General features: G+C 43.8%; 1 protein-coding gene across 1 annotated transcript in view; it reads left to right on the top strand.

Annotated features, from left to right (window-relative positions):
- LOC115083340 (collagen alpha-1(XXI) chain-like) overlaps positions 1-24,840 on the top strand; it is a 178,615-nt gene that overhangs the window by 53,299 nt on the left and 100,476 nt on the right. Inside the window, exon 10 of the mRNA XM_029587142.1 lies at positions 24,595-24,648. Coding sequence (XP_029443002.1) covers positions 24,595-24,648 — 54 coding nt within the window. The remainder of the gene's footprint in view (positions 1-24,594; positions 24,649-24,840) is intronic.

The following is a 24,840-nucleotide window of genomic DNA, read 5'->3' as shown; positions in this document are numbered from 1 at the left end:
ATCCGGATAGTGACAGAATATGGACCTCTTCATATACAACAAGTTTATACCATAGAGATAGCCATATAAGCCATCCCTCTTTTAAGGATTCTTGCTAGTCAAGAGGGCAGAGCTATCAAAGCCTTACCCCAACCTTGTCCTGCAATCTGATCCTTGATTGACGAATAACATTCTTTCTGTAAGTTGACACTCCCATTTGAAAAAGAGCAAGAGTCACTAGCATGCATGCACCTAAGAATTGTGGGCAGAGCAGGCTTGCTCCGGCCATCGAAACCAAACTTGGCCAGTAACCCATCACAGTTCTTCCAAATCAGTGGAATGAAGGGGCAGGAAAATCTTTTATTGCTATTCCCTACCAACCCAAGCTTAACATATTATTTGCAGTGTGTCTCAGATGTAGCCAACCCTCCTACCACCACCACAGTCCATGGCAGCAACATCTGTTCTCAGATATAGCCATACCTACGTCCCATCTGCTGTGAAAATGGCCAGCACCCTTCCCTACTCCTACCCTCATCCATAGGCACTTAGCTGCTGCCCCTAGATGGGTGGGAAAGCTGCCAAATAGAGAAAGTGTCTGTGATATGGGTCAGCAGCCACCTAAACATCCACGGCCCCCTATCCCACTCATCTTGACTTCCTCCCCCTGTCCACCTATGTCCATTGGCCTCTGCCCTCTTACCATGCCCCCATCCTAAATCCTACCTTATCACTGCTGCTTGACTCTCACCTGCTTACCCAGTAAGGGATGGAGCAGTGGCGGGGACAGGAGAACTGGCTGTGTTGTGGCCTCCCCTCCCCGATGTGGAATGGCTCAACTCCTCAACTCAAAAGGTGTTACTCTGATTCCCCCTTACTTTCCCAACCACCCTTTTACCATCCCCCCCCCCCCCCCACCACCACATCTCTAACGAAGTAGTGTCATGCTATTTGTTCCAGGAAGAATTTATTTATTGGGGCTGAACCATCAAAGCTTTGCCCCAACATTGTCCTGCAATTCAATCCTTGATTATTATTAACTGGTGTTACAATTGGTGGTCTGCAGGCTAGCCTCATGACTACCGTTCTCACCTCTTCCCTGGTCCAAGCCAAACTGCCACATCCCAACACAGAGAGGCCTCCCCTACACAGCAAGCCACCACCAATAACTCTCTTGCGACAAGACACCACCGCCGAGCACTATGATATGTGGCCTCCTTAGGCACGCGCCTTCTTGCAAGATTTAAAGGGACCATGGCGGGAAAAATATGTGGCCCCTCTTGATGACTTCACTACCAAGGCCTATAAAAGTCCACCTTGGCATCACCTCCTTGCCAAGGTCGACTACCTTCGTTAAAGCAAGTTGCCTCAGCGAGTTCTTGCACTTCATTCCTATGTTCCTAGTCTTCATTCCTGCGTCCCTGTTCTTATCGTGGCAGTTCCTGGTCTCCTCCTCTGAGTTCCTCGTCCTTGTCCAGTGGTCAGCCTTCAGTCCTTCAGTGTCTCCTTTTGCCTGCCTGTGTTGTTCCTTGCCTCCCAGCCTATCCATCCTGTATTCCCTCGGATGGATCTCTGGTTCTGACCTTGGCCTGCTTGCCACTCTATTATGACTGAACTCCACCTGCCACTGACCACTGGCTGATACTTGATTACAACTGAACTCTGCCTGCCCTGACATTACCTGCCTCCGACTATGCCTGTGCTCAGCTTATCTCGGACCCTGGCCTTACAACTCATCCGACTCCACAGATCTCCACCTCTTCTACAGAGGCCTGCTTCTAAATCCTACCAGCCCCATCACCTGAGGCCTCAACCAAAGCGGAACAAGGAATGGTATAGGTGAAGTTCCAGTTGGGTCTCTGCCACAGCCAGCTCTGCTAGCCGAAGGTGGGGACCTGCAGGACTCCTCCTTGAAGGCTGCACCAACTCCACCTTGGTCCAAGGGTCCATGCCCACAACAGATTGCCAAAGTCATGAACCTGGTGGACTTATCTATGCTACTGGCTATTCCCAGTTTAGCCCAGAAATTACAGGCACTACAGACATTTTGGAACTGGACGTCACAGACATTGCTTCACTGCATGATGAACACTTTGACTCTACCCCCCTGCCCCACTTCCACCAGTAACAATACCAGTGCTGGTCCCAGCAACCAACCAGCCAATTTTCCAATTACTAGCTGTGCCCTGCTATGCTGGGGACCCCCAGAAATGTAGTTTGTTTTTAAATCTGTGCCATATGCAATTTGCACTACAAGAATCCCTATTTCTAGATGATCTGACCAAAACTACCTATGTCCTGTAACTACTGGACAGACCTGTGCTAGCATGGGCCTCCCCCCTCTGAAAGCATACGGATCCTTTGCTACATAATCGACAGCACTTTGTAGATCTATTCAAGCCAATCTTTGAGGAGCTTGGTCGGATGATTACCATAGGCTCCAATTTATTCCATCTTTGCCAGGGCTCCAGGACACTGGCTGCAGGGCCAGTGGAAGCACTAGGTGAGCTAAGGTAGGGCCTAGGGCACCGAACATTAGGGAGTGCCACCACCACTGCCGCTCACGAGCCAGTGAGGCAGAGTGAGGAAGCTACTTCAGGTGGCAGAATTTTGAAGGGGCAAAAATTCAAAATTCTGCCCAGCTCCTGCCTCACCCTGCCTTCTCCCCCATCATGCCACCCTCCCGACCCTCCCCCAAGACTCATGAAAACCCACGGTGGTTTAGCGGGGGGCCAGCCCCTGTCACATGGTAGAGGGCTAAAGGCCACTGGTGCCATTTTGGTTAGTGGCAGCCGACGGCCCAGAAGCGACAGATCGCTCCCTGGCCCCCTGCTGGCACCCCAGCGGTTTTCATGAGTCTTGGGAGTGGGGCAGGAGAGTAGAGGGATTATTTTATTTAAATTTGGGTGGGCGGCACAGGGGGTGGGGGAGCAGTAGCATGTGGTCCCTGCCCATGGAGTCAAGGCTGCAACCAGGGGTGGGGTGGGGGGGTGTTGGCATGACTGGGGTGGTGGCGCAAGACAGAAGGTGCCTAGGGTGCCTAATCCTCTTGCACCAGCCCTGCTTGACAGAGTACGCCATCAAGTTTTGAACCCTTGCCAAAGAGCTGAATTGGCAGGGAGAGAGCTTGCTCACAAATGTTTTTTAGAAGGCTTATCACCACAAATTAAGGGTGAGCTTGCTGCCCGAGAAATGCCCAATTCACTGGAGGTGCTTATTGACCTCACTGGAAGAATAGATAGATGCCTTCAGGAAAGAGCTTGAGAGAACCACTCGAAATGTAAGGATACTCCTCGAACACCATCTTTTAACCTATACTCATGCCTGATGTAGTTACTCCGGTGTCCCTTCTCCAGGAAGAACCCATGCAACAGGGTTAGTGCTGCCTCTCTCCCAAGGAGAAAACCCATTGCAGACAACTAGGCCTAAATTTGTAATGTGTGACCTTAGCTCATATCCTTACTCACTGCCCCAAAAGGATGAGAAGTGAGCAACATCTTGAGTCAGTGGAACATGTGATCCTCGGATTTATGTCTTCTGCATCCCAGTTCACTTTTCCATTCACCATCGAACAGCCCTGGGTCTGCCTTGCTACCTGGGCCTTGGTGGATTCCAGCTACAGAGGGAATTTCATATTGCTTGAGCAATTGCAAATCCCTACTGTGCCCACACATCCACCCCTGAAGATCTTGTCTGCATTTGGAAATCCCCTTCCTGGATGGGTGATCTGGTCCACAGTGCCTCTCAAGTTGCACATTGGGCCCTCACATACTGAGCGCCTCAGGTTCCACTGTGCTACCCAGAGCTGAGAACCCAGTTATCTTAGAGTTGCAGTGGTTACAGAAACACCAGCCACATTTTGATTGGTCTACATCTGAACTTATCCTCTGGAGACCTGGATGTGCTGGATCTTGTATGGCACCTGAGGTCTTGTCCCTTCTGATAGTGGTGGCCACCACCCTTCTGATGCATCCAACTCCCTTTTTCAGAGTCCAGGGGAACCCAAACCTCTCCATGTCATCTCCAGGAAGAAATGCTTAAAATAGTTTTTGGACAATTACAAAAACAATTGGGACAAAAAAGATCTGAATGTAAAACTTTGGAACACAATCTTACCAAGAAACAACTTGAAAGATGAAGAGGTACAAATGCTATGTGCCTGACTTTGACATGAAAAGGAGAGGAGCTCTACACTTCTGTCTACTTCAGTTAGCCCAAATCCTGAAGAGTTGGTGGATGTCTCTATCCTCATGACAGGGTCCGTCCTCCAGGAGGACAATCCAGAAGAGACCACCCCTTCACTTACGGCTATGCTTCAGTCCCTGAAATTGCATGAACTAGGGGAGAAAAACAATCGTATGGTTGTAGAAGCTACCTCCCAAGCCAAGAAACTCATAGGGATCTGAAGGATTCTTCGGGGCCAGTACCCCCACAAACTCAAGGTCTCAGAAGGGTTATAGCAAGCAGTGCTTTGATTAGCAAGGGGAATGTAGTGCAGTTGGTTTTCCTTTTGTGTGCTTGCTTTGTTACTTTGTATGTTTTCTAAAAATCCACTGTAGTGGATAGTCCTCGGGCTAGCACCACAGATCACTGTTCTCACCTCTACCCTGGTCTAGGCCAAACCACCATGTACCAGCATGGAGAGGCCTTGCTGATGTACCATGCCACCACCCGCAGCAAGACACCACCAGTATTTCTCTCATGGCAGGATGCCACCGCCAAGCACTATGATACAGTACGAACTTGATGGTCTCCGGCTCACCTTACTGCAAAGCCACCAAGCCTGCACAGAATAGTACTTCTATATACTACTTATAAAATTTCCTGCTTTTTCCTTTGAGATAGCATAGACTGGTTCAAGTGAACTATATGTAGCAGATTAAAAAAAAAAAAAAAACAGGAGAAAACTTTTTCTTATTAATTGTATTCTGCTGGAATTTGTCCTTATTTCTAATTGTGAATATATTCTGTTTGTGTGCACGTTTGTTCTGGTTTTTATACTTGTACGGTCAGTGAGTGTTGCTGGATCCTTCCAATATGTAACTTGCAGGGGAGTTAGGATGCTGTGACTGTTGATTTCCATGAACAACTAAAAGTCCTTACTCTTTTTGTACAATCTGTTTCATGCTATGAAGGCTGTAATAATGGAAGCACAATATTTCTTTGATGTGTTAAGTCAATTTTAAGCATGAGTAATTTGTTGGAGAATTCCCTTCCCCTCTGTGCTTCTACCCTTCTCACCCTCCACAAGCTGCCTGAGTCAGATTTAGTAAAATCTCTTCCCACCAGGTAAGCTGTGTCAACTTCTTAGTTTTCTAAGCATAAAAAACATTAGAAATGGATTCTTCTCCAGCCTGCCTAAAGTCTGTTTACATGTATTTGTGGCTGAATGGGGAAATAACTCAAGTTGCTCAGGATGCAGGATTATAGCAAGCAGTGCTTTGATTAGCAAGGGGAATGTAGTGCAGTTGGTTTTCCTTTTGTGTGCTTGCTGCTTTGTTACTTTGTATGTTTTCTAAAAATCCACCCTATGATCACTTCTTGTGTTTTCCTGTAAAACAAAGTTGATGTCATTTATTAAAAAGTTTCTAATAGGAGGACTGTTACCAAAGCCTGGCCTGATATTTGTGGCCCTCTAACTCCTTCGCAATAACACTTACAACGGAAACCAACCCGTAAAAATGTTGTTAGCAGTAATTTTGTTATGGGTTTGTCAGTTGATTGGTTTTGACTGTTACTATTACTACCCTTAATATAAGGCTTGGGGGTAGCCTGCATGTAGTGGCAGTTACTACCATTCAAAACTGGATGGACAATTTGGTCTTTTCTGCCATCATTTTCTACGTTGCAGTTTTACTAAAACCAATCCCTGAGGCAGTCCACTTATCCACTTTCTTTCCTCAAAGAGAATTCAGTCAACCACAATCCTTTATTTCTGTGCACGCAAGTAAACTAACATGACAGCTAAACTACTTACTCCTACCACTGAAACAAGACTAACTGGTCTATGGTTTCCAACCTCCTCCATGTTCTCATTTTTTGTGACGAAGGACCATATCTGCCCTTCTCTAGTTCCACAGAGCCACACTTTTTTCCAAATCTTTCAATGGACCCCCCAGAACCTCTCTGAGCTCACTTAGTATCCATCTATGGATACTAAGTATGTTTATCTGTTAATGGAAACAAGCCATGTTTAACGTTTTCAATGTAAAAAGTTTCAAAGTTTTAATGCAATGTTATGTAAGTTTAATGTTTTAATGTAATCTTAATGTTTTAATGTAAAAAGCCCTGGCCAGACAAGCCCCGGGCGAGTTCCCGTTCTCTGTAAACCGGATTGATTTGTATCTCATACAGGAATTTCGGTATAAAAAAATTAAAAATAAATAAATAAATAAATAAATAAATAAATCTGGCCCCATGTCTTTGTCCACTTTTCAGTTTTGCTAGTCCCATATGTAGTGAGCCCCTGTATGTGCTGTGAACTTCATTCAGGTGTGCCACAGGTATCCGAGGATCTTTTTAGGCCCCTGGCACGATCAATCACTATTCAACCTAATGGCTCACACTCCAGCGGATGATGCCCAGCAAGTGCAGTAAGACCCAAAAGAGGAGCAAGGAAGTAAAAATCAGTAACACGGCCACTCAGAGTCCTTTGTGGTGTTCAAAATAAATTGTTTACTGTAATTTAAATATAAGTATCAAAGCCAATGGGGGCATTTACTAAGCATTTTCCCCATAGACACAGAATGGGAGAAAAGCCTTAGTAAATGACCCCCCAAGTTTGAGAAAATCAAAAACAGCATAAAATATTTACATGAAGAAAGCAATTGTTTCCTTGTCCATTTTAGGTCTTCTCCTTAATCTCCCTTCTACTGCACCATCATCCTTATCAGATAGATCCCTTGAGGGTAGGATAACTGGAGTGTAATTCCAAGCATACACTGGTCAAGATGAAAAATATCCCTAACCTCAAAAACTTTAGAAAAAATCCCAAACAGGTCAAATTTTTAAATTTATAATCCAACTCCAAAAATCTCCAATGGGCCTTTTGATATGTATAGTACAAGATTCATAAAACATTTCTCACCCTTGCTTCTTCTGGCGCTCAGGCAAAAAGATCTCTCTGAATTAGGTCCTTCAGGATCCTGGAGGGATGCCCTTCCATCCAGGCTGAACCAGTCGGTATCCAAAAATCTTATCTCTTCTTCCAAAAATCCAAAAGCCCCCAACTGTAGATTCAGACCTCCAGGGAAGAGGAAAAAGTATCCTACAGCCAAACTCCTACTCCTCTTAATAACTCCAAAATCGCTATCTTGACATTCTGAGGGAATCTTTAGCTTCTCTCCTAACTCATCTGTATCTCCAAACCCACTAAAGACAGCATGCTCATGGGGATGTTTATACCCCATACAAGCCTCCCTTAAAAAGCTTGGGTCGTAGCAAGGGGAAGAATCCTAAATCAAAAGCACACTCCCACTGCCCATTGCTGGAAAAATACCGGGGATAATGTTAGTGACTGGCAAAGACCCGTCACACATACAAACAATTTGTTCCAAAAACCGTGCCGTATCTAATCTACACCTATATGTACCTTTGACAACCATCAGTGATCTTTCTCCCGTCCTTTCTTCAATGAAAACTAAACAGAAGTATTTGTTTAGCATTTCTGCTTTTTCCTCATCTCTCTCCGTACATTGCTCCTTGACTTCTTTCAATCGTACAATCCCACCTCTGGCCTTCCTTCTTTCACCGCATACCTGTAAAAAGTCTTCTCGCCACATCTTACCTCTTCAGCTATCTTTTCTTCCATTCATGTTTTTACCGACCTGTTTTCTTTTTCTGCTTCTTTCAGCTTCTTGCAGATATTCTTTCTTGTGTTGCTCTTTTTTTTTTTCTTTATGTTTTATAGTTTTTGAATGCTAACCTTTTTGCCCTTGCTTTTTTTAGCCAGCTCTTTGAAGAATCATACTGGTTTGATTTTCCTCTTACTTTTATTAACTTTCCTGACATAAAGATCTGTTGAATTTAATAATATAGCTCCTTTTAGTTTAGGTACTTGTTCTTCCACTTCACCCTTCTCCTCACATCCTGCCATCCCTTATTAACGCACTTCCCCATTTGACCAAAGTCAGTAGTTTTTAAATCCAAGACTTTGAGCTTTGTATCACCATTCTCTGCCTTCTGATGATCATTGATGCTCAGGTGAGTGTCCATCCAGTCATTACAGACACTGTCTCTATTCTTAAGTACTAGGTCCAGTACTGTCCCTCTTCTCTTATGTATTCTATTACTGCTTTGCCTGAAAATAACCCTTTGAATGGAGTCCAGGATTTCTACATCTAACTGAGGCTGATAATGGGATTGCTATGACCTGGAGAAGATGTGAACCCTTGGGCCGAGGGGGAGTTGGTACCACCTGAGGAAATGGCTCCTCGGGTTCCCCCGTCAGGTGGCGAAGAGGAATCGAAGTAGGAGCTGGCTGGTTCTTTGCCAGTGGAAGCCTGCGGCCCCCCCGGGAGGAGCCCATAGGGACCTGGGCCGCTGGGACTTAGGTGGGCCCTTGAAGGTGGACGGTCCGTCAAATAATCCGAGGTCGAGTACCAGAGAATTGCCGCTTGCCAGTCCAAAGTCACACACCGAAGAAACACCGTTTGCCAGTCCGAGGTCACACACCGAAGAATCGTTCAAGTAGAAGAAGGAACCAGGAACCCAAGGCACCAGGAGACTCACCGAAGCAAGCAGACTCATTGCCAAGTCAAAGTGTGAGTGGAAGAAGTCTCCTTAAGTACTTTCCTGTGCCTGGCCCATCAGGAGCAGGTGAAGGCAATTTAGGGAATGAGGCCCCTTTAAATCTACTCAGGAGGCGCAGCCTCGCGCCTAAGAGCAGAGCAGGCAGGCCATTCCCGGAAGTGCCTGCAGAGCGGCCCGATGCCACAAGAGGAGACTCGGGGGCGTCTCTCCCTCCTGAAAACCCTGCGGGCACGTGCCAGGAAGCGGGGTCGAGATATGGGAGCAGGAGGCCGGCATAGCGCGCTTTCCCCACCGCTACTGCGGCGGCAGTGGCCCTGAAGTCACGAGTGGAGGTAGGGGGTTCGGCCGTGGCCCGCCTGCGGTCGGAAACCATAACAGGGATACTCCAATCCACATCCAACAGGCTAGAATTTCTCACCTTCACCAGCTCCCCTTCTTTCCCACCTTTTGGATGTCTTCAGCCAGATCTCAGTCCAGTTCGACCAACTCAGGATAGATGAAAGCATCATCACAAATTTATAATACAGCCTCCTTTCCCCCAACTCCTTCCTTTCGTGTTGATTTCATATTATTTTTACATAAAAGAGCTACTTTACCCTCTTTTATGCCAACTCTTTTTTTCCTAAAAGATTATAGCCTGATATGGCCATATTCCATTCATGGGTCTTATTAAATTATATCTGTGATAATAACAAAATAGGACTGCCTCCAACAGGGCTTTCACATCTGGAATTGTATTGCCTATACTGGGAATTTGTGCTCTAGTGTTTCCAGCTGTTTCTCCTTGGGCTGTATCTGTATAGCCTCGTACCTGCCTGCTTCCATCTTGAATTCATCTCCAAATACTGGCAGAGTTCCACCCCTACTGGCAACTTCACCGGTACTCTGCTGGAGAATAGGGGATTTAATCCAAGCTTCAGCACCTTCCTCTCACCTTTCAGATGGGAGGACTGCCGCCTCAGCTCTCAGCTGTTCCAAGAGCCTATCTTCAGCCAGATTCGCCGGCGCTACCCAACATGCTGGGGACAGAGTTCCTCCCGACCCTCTCCCAGCGAGCTAACTCCCAGCTGTACCTCTCCCTGGCTCACGTGTGCGTCCATCGGGCCTGATATCATCGAAGCTGGTACTGGTAGGGTTTCCTTTTCCCTAGCCCTCCTTTTCCTCACCGAATGAGGCATTTAATTAGGAAATTCGGGAACCTCCTCAGAACGCTCCAATGGTCAGCATGCAGGATCGACCAACTTAGATCCTTATAGGAAATTGGAGGCTTCAAAGGTTCAAGGAGATGAGCTGAATTTCAAAGTACAAGGTAGGAGAGTAAGGAGGACGGTTTCAAGTTAGAACAAAGCCACGTGGCTTAGACGATGTGCCGGGGGTGGCTGCACGCTGCAAATGGGCCAATTTTAAGGGCCTCTGGAGTGTCCCTCTGCAATGACATCAGATGCTAAGAATAGCAGGGTAAGACCCCGTCGAAGCTGGGAAATCCTCCTCAACACCTGAAGGCCTCCGGTATCTCTGTCCCTCTCGCCTCCTTCTCCTCCTCCACTCAAGAGTTCACCGCAAATGGGCCAATTTTAAGGGCCTCTGGAGTTGCAATGATGTCAGACGCGAAGGTAAGCCGGGTAAGACCCTATCGAGGCCGGGAAATCCTCCTCACCTCTGGAAGGCCTCCGGTATCTCTCTCCCTCTTGCCTCCTCTGCTCCCCACAGAGAGATTTAAGATTGTCCCCTCCATGCAAACTGCCCATTTTAGAGAGGTGAAGGAGAAAGCCATTTCAATAGCAGGGCCTACATTATAGAACTCTTTACCTGTCGATTTAAGACTGCAAACAGATTTCATGATTTTTTTTTTAATTTCAAAACATGTCTTTTTTTAAAAGCTTTAGAGGGATCTTATTAGTTTGATATTATTGTGGTAAGGAAGTTAAATTTATTTTTTTTTTTAAGAATGAGGCATGCCTTCTTTTATTTGTTATATGTCATTCATGATTTATCTTATACTTTTGTTATTTTATTATCTTATTTCCTGTAATTTATTTGTTTTTTACTAAGATATTTATTGTAATTTTAATTTAATTTTATAATTTATTGATTTTATTTTATTTCTTGTAAACCATTATGATTGAATACGGAATGATGGTATACGAAAACAATAAATAAATAAACTCACAATTTCCCATTCTTACAAGACTTGTACTCTGGAAACACCTTGTTCAAAAGGTTATCCAGAGGCATGCAGTTTGACCCTTGTTCCTCACACAGGAGCATGCCTTTCAACCTACTGTACAACAAACTGGCTCCCACTTTACACTGGCATCTGACTTGCAGACAAAGGAAATCTATGAGTGGTGTGATTTCAGAAATGTATTTCAGACTCTTAGGTTTGCAGGATCTTGTATCCTTACTCCATCCCCCCAGCTGCTGGGACAGCAGCTGTATACACCTCCTATTCTATCTCTCTGCAGCCCTCTCTGTCCCCCTTCCTCCAGGGGCTTCAATGCAGTCACACTCATCTTGTATGAACTCATTCCTGATTGGATGAGAGTCCTTGCAAGTTGTCTTTATCTGTTCCTGGAATTGGCTAAAGGTCCTCACAGAGTGCAGTATGCCGTCTGGATCCTAACCAGGAAACAGTACAATTAAAGATTAACTGTAGATGTGCTGGATAAAGGTCATAAGCCACTCTTTCCAGACTCTGGATCCACAGAAGGCTGAAAGGGACACCAGCACACTATTGCCACACAGAAATTGGGGTGTGGCCTACATCTTGAGTACACATAAGTGTGTGATGGTAAAAAAAAAAATATTGCTTCCAAATATGGCACCCCCATGCCACAGAGTATACAGGAGTTTATATTTCTAAGGAGGTGCAATGTAAAGTGGAGATTTTCCCCTCATGGTACGTCTGACAAGGCTGTAAATGTTATACCTGGGATGTGGGAAGTGCAAAAGATTGCAGTGGTAGTAGAGTGAGAATGTTCTAGTGATTACAGGTCAACTGTTGGTCAGAGGGTGTTCCATGCCTTCTTGACTGGCAGCAGGGTACAGCCCCTATGGCTTTGGGCAGTGGCTGAGTCTGGGGCTTCTACAAAGTGAATGGACACTTGGACAGACAAAGGACGGAACTGTGATCCTCTCCCTGGGTCACAGGGATGGAGCAGCAAGAGTTGGGCAGAGATTATCAAGCAGAGTCTCAGGAAGCCTGAAGAAAAAGAAACTAAAGTGGTTGCAGTACTGTTTGAAGATCTAAAGAAACCTGTGCTTAACTATGGCGGGACTTGCTTGGACCAGGAGACAAAACTGTGCCAGCAGGGACTTGCTGCAGGGCTTGGTGAATTCCTATCTGCTGCACCAGAGGGACTTTTTCCTAATGCTGATCAGGACATTTTGAGTAACTGTTTTAATAATGGAAAGGAAAAGAGGGCCAGGATAGGCCTGAACAGATACCTAGGAAAGAAAAGAAACAAAAAGTAAAAAGAGATACAGTGTAAAGAGAAGAAGTAACTGTTGCTAAAAGAAGGGAAGAGTTGAGTAAAGAGAAGGAAGTAATGTTGTGTGCTGCAGAGTAAACAGCTAAGAACTGTGATTTTGTTTACTTACCCCTACTACTGGTGTTTGTCAATACGTTTTATTCCTAAGATACAGCAGCAAACTATTTTTTATGTTGGAGCACAATCTCCCAAAGTGTGGGAGGCTGGAAACAAGTTCTACTTTTCCTTTAACATTACCCCAAAAATAAATAAAGTATAAATCACATGTTAGAATGCAAGATCCTCAAAACAACTCACTCACTAAGATGTGAAAACCATAACTTTGTATCTTCATTATCTGAACTCTATGGGCCAGATTTTAGTACTTACACGCGGGCGTAGATTTGTGCGAGCAACCCGGCGCGCACAAATCTACGCCCGATTTTATAACATGCGCGCGCAGCCACGCGCATGTTATAAAATCTGGGGTCGGCGTGCACAAGGGGCTGCACACTTGTGCACCTTGCGTGCGTCGAGCCCTAGGGGAGCCCCGATGGCTTTCCCTGTTTCCTCAGAGGGAACTTTCCTTCCGCCCCCCCCCCCCCCACCTTCCCCTCCCTTCCCCTACCTAACCTGCCCCCAGCCCTACCTAAACCCCCCTCCATACCTTTGTTATGCAAGTTGCGCCTGCCTCTGGGCAGGCGAAGGTTGCGTGTGCTGGCCGAGAACCGGCTCGCGATCCCCCGGCCTAGAGGCTCTACGGAGGCCTCTTGCCATGCCCTGGACCGCCCATGCCCCGCCCCTTTTTTCAAGCCCCGGGGCATACGCACGTCCCGGGGCTTGCACGCATCACCGGGCCTATGCAAAATAGGCTGGGCACACATAGGGCTTTTAAAATCTGCCCCTATGCCTTTTGTTCTAGTTCAGTGTTAATATGAACTAGAAAATAGGATTTGAGAGATTTGCTAGATAAATGTCTACCTTTGCATACCACCCCTGAAACCATATTTGTCTGCTAACTGTGTTGTAATTATGAATGTCACTTTGTAAACCATTGTGATCTATAAATGGAACGACAGTATATACAATGTCTAAATAAATAAATATGGACTGGACATTGGTTATTTATCTGAAGTGTCCTTGGCCCAGTACAGGTTATCCTGCCCCCAGCTCAAAGTCCCAGAGATGTTTGCCCCCACTTTGGGAGAGTGACTCCAAGGCTAGGAAGGTGACACCTGCTGGAACAGGGGCTACACAAATTATTGTCAGTAAGGGTATTTGTGGCATAGAGAAGTTTTGATTTTTCTTTTATTTCCAACCAGAAGTAATCTTTATTTCATTGTATTGTAGGGAGAGCCAGGGCTCCCAGGCTTTCAAGGACCAGCGGGAGCCAAGGTACATTTTTCATTCTTGAAAATCTTTGTGTCATTAATTATTTTTCTTGAGCAGCAAATTTACTTAGCCTAGAGATCAGATTTTGTTCCTGATTCAGACAAAGCATGGCTAGAGTGATTAAGTCACTTGTTAAGGAACAAAACACATTTCTCAAACTGGTCACGACAGAGGTGATTTTTGGACATCCAGAAGTAAAACAAAAATGTATTTCTGGTCTTCTGTGATGTGGAAAGATTAATACAAAGTTAATGAGCAGAAACTGAAAATAGTGCTGAGATGAGAAGTATTGCATTTCCTTGTAAGGGCAGCATCAAATGTGTATGATGAAATAACAGAATGAAGCAATACGCTGTGGGCAGAAGTTTGAATAATGTTTACGTTTTAGAATAGATCCTCATTTATGCAGAGTCCCTGCTCATTTACAAATGCTTAGTGTATGGGATCAGCCTCCCAGGTTTGCACTAATGCAGGATATCACATACACCACAAAGACACATGCATGTATCCATTGTATTAGACTTGCATTTAAGTTCCTTTGTAGCATCTACCAATGCGCCAATATAGTGCTAAAACTATTTAGCTGACCTTTATCTCCATGTAAAACTATTTAGTGACAATTTGTTTGCTCTCTGACAAAAATGACCCCAGATTAATATTTACTCTGTGACATGTTGGCCTTTTTGTGTACTGAGCAAATTATATGTCACGCCTAGTTTTGTTTACTTTCTTTAATAAAATATCATTCATTCCAACATTCTCTCTTCTCCTTTAAAAAAAAAAATGAAAATATATGTTATGTATGTATTCTTCATATAATATCTGACCATATTTCAGGGCCCTGAAGGACCACCGGGGCCTTCAGGAAGACCAGGAATTCCAGGCAAAAAGGTAAAATTGAAACTGTTTGATGCTATGTGATTGCTTTTGTTTAGTCTCTTATTATCATTACTGCTATTACTACTATTGGTAGGTTTGGCTGGCATCTTTGGCCAAAGCACTGAAAGGTTAATGAGAGTAATTTTATAACTGTGCATTGTGGCTAGAGCAGTGGGCTGCGAACCAGGAAGACCAGCGTTCAAATCCCACTGCCGATCCTTGTGACCTTGGGCAAGTCACTTTACCCTCCATTGCCTCAGGTACAAACTAAGGCCTAGCTTCATCATTCCACTATAAATATAGCGGAATCATGAGCTGCAGCCAGAAAAGTTGCAGGGGGTGATAATGTGCACCTGGCTGCATTGCAACGGTGCATTTTTGCCTGTCGCGGTTGCGGCCATGGCACACACTATCGCCCCTGTACCGCCAATGGGAAAGGCAGTGTTTTTTCCAGCACTACTGGTGATAATGTCTAAAATATTATCACCCGTAGCGGTACCGGAATCAAAATTTTTCTAACCCCATCTAAACCCCACCCTAGTTCCTCCCCTTTCCCTCATTTAAATCCTAACGTCGCGATGTGGTAGTTATCGTGCGCGTTAGAACAGTATTGCGCGCAATATAGCTGTAACACACAGGATAACGGCCTATCGTAGCTTGATGAATGACCCTGTTAGATTGTGAGCCCTCTGAGGACAGGGAAGTAACCGCAGTCCCTGAATGTAATCTGCTTTGAAATGCCGAAAACTGGGATATAAAATAAATCAGATAAAATAAATAAAAAAGCAGATAAATACCTTATGTGAACCCATGCACATAAGTTTGCTTTGAAAATTCACGCGTACAGTAAGTGGCCTGAAGCAGTGGCTTGAAGTCCCTTGGAATTGAGAAATTCTATCAGAGTTCCCAGATGAAAAACGCAAAAGCAAAATAAATAAATAGTCCGTCACTAAGAAGTAAAACTGCAACTGCTCACAAATTTATTGCAAAAGCATTATTTAAAGGAAGGCTTCTCAGACCAGTACTGATGACATCACAGCCAGTCATGTTTTCAGGATATCCACAATGAATCTGCATGAGATAAATTTGCATACACTGAGTCTCCAGTGTATGCAAATTTGTCTCATACATATTTATTATTTATTTATTCATATTTGTCGCAGGCCTTTCCAGTGGCTGCTCAAGATGAGGAAAAGAAGCATCACACCAATATACAATAAATATTCAATATAAAACAAATATACAGAGGGAAGGTAACTTTTCAAAGGCATTTCCGCAGGTAAAAAGTACATTACCCATGGAGATGGCTTGCTACAAAATTGCCTGCCTGATATTGAGGTAAACTTAAATGCGTGTGTCGTGTATGTGCATAAGTTTACCTGGACTAAACAGAAGTATCGGTTGGAGAGGGTTTTGTACTTTCACATTTTTTAAAGTATGCATGTAAAATGTTCCCAAAAGTTTCCGCTCATCCATTAGCAGGTGTAATTGTGTGCTGGTAGTTTTGATGGGAACATTTTCAAGGTGGACTTGCATGAATAAGGTCGCTTTGATAACTGTAAGCTGGCGTGTATTTGATGGGAAATTTATGCATGCTGTTACAAAATTACCCCAAAGGGATAATTTTCAAAGGCATTTCTGTGGGTAAGACAGTGTTTTACCCATGGAAATGGCCTGTTATTAAATTGCCCACCCGATATGCAGGTAAAATTGTCCTTCCTTGTTTAATGTAATGCATTCGTTTATGCTCTGGTTATTGTTACAATGTAAACCGAAGTGATTTGTAACTTGTTACAAGAATATCGGTATATAAAAGTGTTAAATAAATAAAAATAAATAAATAAACTTATATACACATAGCCTGTATGCACACCATTTTACCCTCAGTGAAGAGAGGAATTTCCGAGGCAGAGTTGGGGAGTTGCACTCATGAGTTGCATTCATGCACATACTTTTGCCTTTGGGATAATTTTTTAAGGGAATGTTTGCACATACTTTCCCTTTGATTTAACCTTCACGTGTGCTGTTATGAAATTATAATATATATACAATATGCAGCATAAGAGAAATATAACAAATTCATAGTGGATATCCTGAAAAGCTGACTGGCTGTGGTGTCATCAGGACAGGTTTGGAAAGCCTTGATTTCAAGTCCAGTCGGGGTTAAAACACAAAAGGCATGCACCTAAAAGAAGAGGTAAGGGATTTCTGTTAGTCAGAGAGGCATCTGTGGTAGGGTTGATCTGATCCCAAAGTCACTACCAGGCTGATGAAAGATTCAGGACCCCAAACAACTCAAAAAGGTACTGTTCACCAGAGGTGGTTACATGGCAGCCAGTACTCTCATGAAGGGAGTAAGTGTCTGAGGAGCAAATACCATGCAAAATAACCCCCCCCACACACACACACACACACACACACACACACATATATATATTCTTCTTAGGAGAGAGAATGGGATACATCAGGATCCTCTCCTCCTCAGGAGCTTCCCTCCAACTTCAAGGTCTCCAGCAAGGTGAATGGATTAAAACTCTGTCCCCTTAGAACTAGCCAATCACAGAGCTCCTATCCAATTGCCTTCCTAGCCCTAACTACTGCTTTCTCTGTGTGACTGCCTTTTCCTGAAACGTACTTTTCTTGCCAACCGCACTAATAGTCCAAAATTCTGCTATTTTGTAATTTTACATGATTTTTATATCCATAAATAATTGTCTGCAGGTCCTAATGAAGAAAATAGGAAAAACCAAAAACACTAGCAAATTAAATATAAAGAAGCCAAGAGAGAATTTGAGGAGAAACTTGCCAAAGAAGCAAAAACTAACAAAACCTTTTTCAAGTACAACAAAAGCAAGAAACCTGCAAGGGAATTGGTTGGACCACAACTGGGGTTAGGAGGGGCTCACACAGAGGATGCAAGCACAGCGGAAAAATGAAATTAATTATTGGCTTCAATCTTCATTGACGAAGATGTTGGATACATTTTGAAGAATACAATGGAGAATGTCATGGATCCTCGACTTTTACGGTCTGGGGTAATGATATGCAGACACAAGGGAAAAAATACAGCACTGTCTGAATTTTCAAGAATTGCTAGCCATTTTTTTTATGGGTTTGATAGTTGCTTGGTTTAGATTGTAAATATTACTACCCTTATCATAAGATTTGGGATAACTGCACAGAACGGCAGTTATAACCCTTAAGAGAAACATGGGATAACCTGCTTGGCTCAGCATATACTACCATAAGAAGCTTGCTGGGCAGACTGAATGAACCATTTGGTCCTTTTCTGCCGTTATTTCTCTCCATGGTGCAGTCTTGAGTGTTGTGTGCAATTCTGGTCACCCAATCTAATTTTCTTTTCTTTTTCTATCTATTTTTTTATTTCAATTGTTTCATTTAAAATGTATTTTCATTTCAGTCATTTTGTTTCCTTTCTATTATAGTCATAAGAACGTAAGAAATTGCCATGCTGGGTCAGACCAAGGGTCCATCAAGCCCAGCATCCTGTTTCCAACTGAGGCCAAACCAGGCCACAAAAACCTGGCAATTACCCAAACACTAAGAAGATCCCATGCTACTGATGCAACTAATAGCAGTGGCTATTCGTTAAGTAAACTTGATTAAAAGCCGTTAAAGGACTTCTCCTCCAAGAACTTATCCAAACCTTTTTTGAACCCAGCTACACTAATGCTAAAAAGCGTATTATTTCTCTGTTTCCACTGATTGTAATAGAAACAAAAAGAGACTCTCCTTCCCAGCATCTATCTCCTCCTTTGCCCCTATGCCTCCCTGTTAGGCCCAGCATTTGCTCCCTGTCACTGGAGCATGTTCCACAGCCACGTGCCCACCACCATCCATTCGCATTCTCTCTCTCTTTCTCTCCTACCATAGCAATTCCAGGCCTCTCTCCTGCTCTTTGGCAGCTAATGGGATGGGCTCCACCAGTTGCTCGAGCTGTCTCTGATCCTCTTTGGCTGCTGGTGAGATGGGCTCCATCAGTGGTTTGGGCCTCTCCACTTCTCTTCTACCACTGGTGGAATGGGATCTGTTAGCAGCCTGGGCATCTTCGTTCCTCTTCGGCCACTGTAGGATGAGCTCTGAAAGCAGCCTGGACCATCTCCTCTTTTCTTCTTTGGGTTGTCTCTCTTCTCTTATAGAAATGATAATGAAACACTAACAAAATTAAAATGAAATTTAGTTAGCATTTCTTCTCCTGTGATTTGAAAATGACATAAAATAGAACAGCTTGTTTTATTGGTGTTTCTGTGTTGTTTGAAAATGAAAACACATTCATAAAGGACTGTCCAGAACTCCAAAATAAGGGACATATAATGGTACCCGACTTGCAAACCCAGTCATGCACTGCAAGGGAAACCAAGGACCAGCCACCACCACCATTCCAGGCCCCCCTCCCCCCTGCTGATGCCTCACCAGCTCCACAGTGCTGAGTTTGGGGACAAGCCAAATTCCACCTCCAGTTGACATTATTGGATGCCAGCTGCCCAACAAGTTATGTGCACTGCCGTAACTCATCTCCGACACTGTGATTAATTCCAACCTTGCTTTGGAAACATCGAGAGGGCATCTAACACTGGCTCTTTCCCAGTAGTACCACAGAACACAGTAGCATGCACAGATAACACAAATACTACCAGTGAATGATGAGATAGACATAATTGGCATCTTAGAGACCTGGTGGAAGAAGGATAACCAATGGGACAGTGCTATATCAGGGTACAAATTATACCGCAATGATAGGGTGGATAAACTTGGTGGGACTGTAGCACTTTATGTCTGGGAGGAAAGAGTCCAACAGGATAAAGATCATACAAGAGACTAAATGTTCAATAGAATCTATATGGGTAGAAATCCCATGTGTATTGGGTAAAAGTATAGTGATAGGAGTATACCATCGTCCACCTGGCCAAAATGATCAGACAGATGATGACAAGCTAAGAGAGATCAGGGAAGCTAACCAATTTGGTAGTGCAGTAATAATGGGAGATTTCAATTACCCAAATCAAACCAAATGGGAACTTATGGATAAATATTAAATTATAGCCTAACTGAAGGTGTCAGCAAGCCTGTCGTTGTTTCAACCGAAACCAACCGGTCTTCTCGGTCATTCACCTTCACACTTTAATGCATTATATTGTTTAGAATTTTTTCAAAATTTTTCAAAATCATTATTTTCTTAAAATTTGAATATAAACCACAGTCCAGAGATTATATTCCAAAAAAGAACTTAAAGAATCATTATATAGTGATATATACCCAATATTGACTGGGTAAATGTAATATCAGGACATGCTAGAGACATAACATTCCTAGATGGAATAAATTACTACTTCATGGATCAATTGGTTCAGGAACCAATGAGAGAGGAAACTATTTTAGATTTAATTCTTAGTGGAATGCAGGATTTGGTGAGAGAGGTAACGGTGGTGGAGCCACTTGGCATTGGCATTAGTGATCGTAACATGAACAAATTTGAACTAATGACTGTAATGGGGACAATATGTAAATCTACAGCTATAACACTACATTTTCAAAAGGGAAATTTTGATAAAATGAGGAAAATAGTTGGAAAAAACTGAAAGGTGCAGCTGCAAAAGATAAAATTGTACATCGGGCATGGACATTGTTTAAAAATACAATCTTAGAAGTGCAGTCCAGATGTATTCTATACATTAAGGGGTAGATTTTCAAAAAACGCGAATAGGCGTACTTTTGCTGGCGCATCAGGCGCAAGCAAAAGTACGCTGGATTTTAGTAGAAACGCGCGGAGTCCCACCAAGTAGAAACGCGCGGAGGCGCGCGCAAGGCTATGAATTCTGTATAGCCGGCGCGCGCCGAGCCGCGCAGCCTACCCCCGTTCCCTCCAAGGCCGCTCCGATTTCGGAGCGGCCTTGGAGGGAATCCTCTAATGCCCTCCCCTCACCTTCCCCTCCCTTCCTCTACCTAACCCACCCGCCCGGCCCTGTCTACACCCCCCCCTTACCTTTCTCCGGGGATTTACGCCTCCCGGAGGGAGAAGTAAATCCCCGCGCGCCAGCGGGCCGCTAGCGCGCCGGGACGCGATCTGGGGGCAGGTCCGGAGGGCGCGGCCATGCCCCCGGGCCGCCCCGGGCCATAGCCACGCCCCCGGGCCCGCCCCCGGAACGCTCCCGACACGCCCCAAAAACGCCACGCGGTTCGGGCCAGCCCCCGACACGCCCCCGACACGCCCCCTCCGAAAACCCCGGGACTTACGTGAGTCCCGGGGCTCTGCGCGCGCCGGTAGGCCTATGTAAAATAGGCTTACCGGCGCGCAGGGCCCTTGCTCGCCTAAATCCGCCCGGTTTTGGGCGGATTTAGGCGAGCAGGGCTCTTAAAATCCGCCCCTAAGAAAGGTGGGAGGAAGGCAAAACGATTACCAGCATGGTTCAAAGGTGAGGTAAAAGAGGCTATTTTAGCCAAAAAAAAATCCTTCAAAAACTGGAAGAAGGATCCAGCTGAAGAAAATAAGAAGAAGCATAAGCATTGTCAAGTTAAGTGTGAAACATTGATAAGGCAGGCTGAGAGAATTTGAAGTGGAGTTGGCCATAGAGGCAAAAACTCATAATAAAAACTTTTTTAAATATATCTGAAGCGAGAAACCTGTGAGGGAGTCAGTTGGACCGTTAGATGACCGAGGGGCTTATAGGGAAGATAAGTCCATTGTAGAAAGACTAAATGAATTCTTTGCTTCTGTGTTTACTAATGAGGATGTTGGAGAGATACCAATTCCGGGGATGGTTTTCAAGGGTGATGATTCAGATGATCTAAACCAAATTACTGTGAACCTGGATGATGTAGTAGACCAGATTGACAAACTAAAGAGTAACAAATCACCTGGACTGGATAGAATGCACCCCAGGTTCGAAAGGAACCCAAAAATAAAATTTCAGATCTATTAGTTAAAGTTTGTAACCTATCATTAAAATCATCCATTGTACCTGAAATCTGGAGGATGGCCAATGTAGCCCCAATATATGAAAATGTATCCAGGGGCAATCCATGAAACTATAGACCAGTAAGCCTGACTTTAGTACCAGGAAAAATAGTGGATACTATTCGAAAGATCAAAATCACAGAGCATATAGAAAGACATGGTTTAATGGAACACAGCATGGATTTATCCAAGGCAAGTCTTGCCTCACAAATCTGCTTCATTATTTGAAGGGGTTAATAAACATGTGGATAAAAGTGAGCCAGTAAATGTAGTGTATTTGGATTTTCAAAAGGTGTTTGACAAAGTCCCGCATGAGAGGCTTCTAAGGAAACTAAAAAGTCATGGGATAGGAGGTGGTGTCCTTTCGTGGAGTAGAAACTGGTTAAAAGACAGAAAACAGAGAGTAGGATTAAATGGTCTGTTTTCTCAGTGGAAAAGGGTAAACAGTGGACGTAATCAAATTTGCAGATGATACAAAATTATTCAGAGTAGTTAAATCACAAGCAGATTGTGATAAATTGCAGGACGACCTTGCAAGACTTGAAGATTGGGCATCCAAATGGCAGATGAAATTTAATGTGGATAAGTGCAAGGTGATGCATATAGGGAAAAATAACCCATGCTGTAGTTACACGATGTTAGGATCCATATTAGGAGCTACCACCCAGGAAAGAGATTTAGGTGTCATAGTGGATAACACATTGAAATTGTTGGTTCAGTGTGCTGTGGCAGTCAAAAAAGCAAACAGAATGTTGGGAATTATTAGAAAGGGAATGGTGACTAAAACAGAAAATGTCAAAATGCCTCTGTATCACTCCATGGTGAGACCGCACCTTGAATAATGTGTACAATTCTGGTCGCCGCATCTCAAAAAAGTTATAATTGCGATGGAGAAGGTACAAAGAAGGGCGACCAAAATGATAAACGGGATGGAACAGCTCCCCTATGAGGAAAAACTGAAGAGGTTACGGCTGTTCAGCTTGGAGAAGAGATGGCTGAGGGGGGATATGATAGAGGTGTTTAAAATCATGAGAGGTCTAGAACTAGAAGTGAATCGGTTATTTACTCTTTCGGATAATAGAAGGATTAGGGGGCATTCCATGAAGTTAGCATGTGGTACATTTAAAACTAATTGGAGAAAGTTCTTTTTCACTCAACATACAATTAAGCTCTGGAATTTGTTGCCAGAAGATGTGGTTAGTGCAGTTAGTGTAGCTGTGTTTAAAAAAGGATTGGATAAGTTCTTGGAGGAGAAGTCCATTACCTGCTATTAATTAAGTTGACTTAGAAATGGTAACATGGAATAGACTTAGTATTTGGGTACTTGCCAGGTTCTTATGGCCTGGATTGGCCACTGTTAGAAACAGGATGCTGGGCTTGATGGACCCTTGATCTGACCCAGTACGGAATGTTCTTATGATAAATATCGCAACACATGGTATTTGCTTTTAAAGTGCACAGTATATTATTGCAGGTCATAATGCACAACCGCAGCTGTTGAGATTGAGAGAGAGAGACCCTCTGTGTAGAGTCAATATAAAGTAGTCTCTTCTGCATTGTACAAATCACCTCCTCTTGTTGATACCTTTCATTTTTTCAAATGATAGAAATTCATCAGTCATATCAAATTTTAATTATTTCCTCTGACTGTGTATGTAACCCCCCCCAAAAAAAAACAAACCCCAAGTTAAAAGTGTCCCCTTTTACAGTGCTATACATTATATATATATATATATATATATATATATATATATATATATATATATATAGCATGTCATGGTGACTCTATACAGAGTCTTGCTCTCTCTCCTCCCCCCCCCCCCCCCCCATGCAATAAAAACATTTTCCCTACTAACATGGGTAGATCTAAATGTAAAATTTGCATATTACGTGTTAGGGCCCTAATGAATTTTGATGAATGACCCGGTAACTTTGCAAATGTCACTAAAGTAGTTAAAACTCAAGCTAATTGTAAGAAAGAGCTTGCAAGACCGGGGAGCTGGGCATCTGAATGGCAAATGAAACAATGTGGAAAAGTGCAAAGTGATGTACCTAGAGAAAAATGATCATAGGTATAGTATATGTATACACTTCTGGTTTCCATATTAGAAGTTACCTTTCATCAAATGGATCTTGGAGTCATTGTGGACAATACATTGAAATGGCGCGTGCCATCCAGTGCTCCTACCATGTGACAGGAGCTGGCCAATGACATGGATACCTTGACACATGGTAAGGGCAAAGGGCCATCGGCGCCATTTTGATTAGTGGCAGCCAACAGCCCGGGAGTGGGAGGACGGCCCGGGAGCGGGAGATCGCTACCGGGACCCCCACTGGACCACCAGGTACCTGTAAAAAGTTTTTGGGGGGGTCGGGAGGGTGGGGGAAGCTAAGGGATTAGTTTTAAAGGGTCAGGGTGGGTTTAGGGGTTATTTTTGTGTGCCGTTTTTCCCGCCCTCCCCCAAAACGATAAGAGAACCCCCACAATCAATATCGTGGGGTTTTCCTATCGTTTTGGGGGAGCCCCCGATTTCTGACAATTTTGAAAATATCAACGATATTTTCAATCGTCCGAAGCCCGATTCACATCCCTATACAGCACAGCTCTCTGCTTCAACGGCAGGGGAGAAAGTCTGATAGTTCACTTTCAATGCATATCCAGCATAGCTATCTGCGTCAATGGCAGGGGGGAATGAAGAAAAGTGGATCTATATACAGACAACAACCAACAAGGACTGAATTACATAGTCGGGGTAAACAAGCATGGGTGTAGCTTGCTTATTGAGGTGGATACTATCCCTAACTAATTAAGCTAGATATTTCACTTAGATGCAGTTCCAACACTGCTCTGTACATTAATAGGGGGGGGTGGGGGGTGGGGGGGTGTATGTGAGGGAAACAGAACCAAAAGGTTACCAAGAGTAACAGATAAGTATGAGAGAAAAAAAAGTGTGAAAGCTTGCTGGGCAGACTGGATGGGCCATTGGTCTGCTTCTGCCGTCATTTCTATGTTTCTATATTAGCTTGGAAAAGAGACAATTGGGTATATAACATCAATTTTTCATGATCTGAAGATGCATTAGTGAGTCTGTGAACTAGTCTGTGATCATCCTGATTTAAATTGCTTTTGAATATTTCTTTTTTCAGGGCTGTAAAGGTGAAAAGGGAACAGTTGGCTTTCCTGGGCAAATGGGACCACCAGTAAGTATTATATTAGATGTAATAATTGAAAATTTATAAAAAATATATCTTGTGATGTTCAGATATGAAAATATAGCATTAGTACAATAAAATTAACTTCATAGGACATTTACAGATCATAACAGCATCATAAAAGGGATGCTACCTGGACATATATACACGGTAATTAATTATTTTAGTAAAAAATCAATG

Source organism: Rhinatrema bivittatum, chromosome 2 (assembly GCF_901001135.1).
Source record: "Rhinatrema bivittatum chromosome 2, aRhiBiv1.1, whole genome shotgun sequence".
In the NCBI taxonomy this organism is placed as follows: Eukaryota; Metazoa; Chordata; class Amphibia; order Gymnophiona; family Rhinatrematidae; genus Rhinatrema; species Rhinatrema bivittatum.
This window is presented reverse-complemented; position numbering and strand designations above follow the sequence as displayed.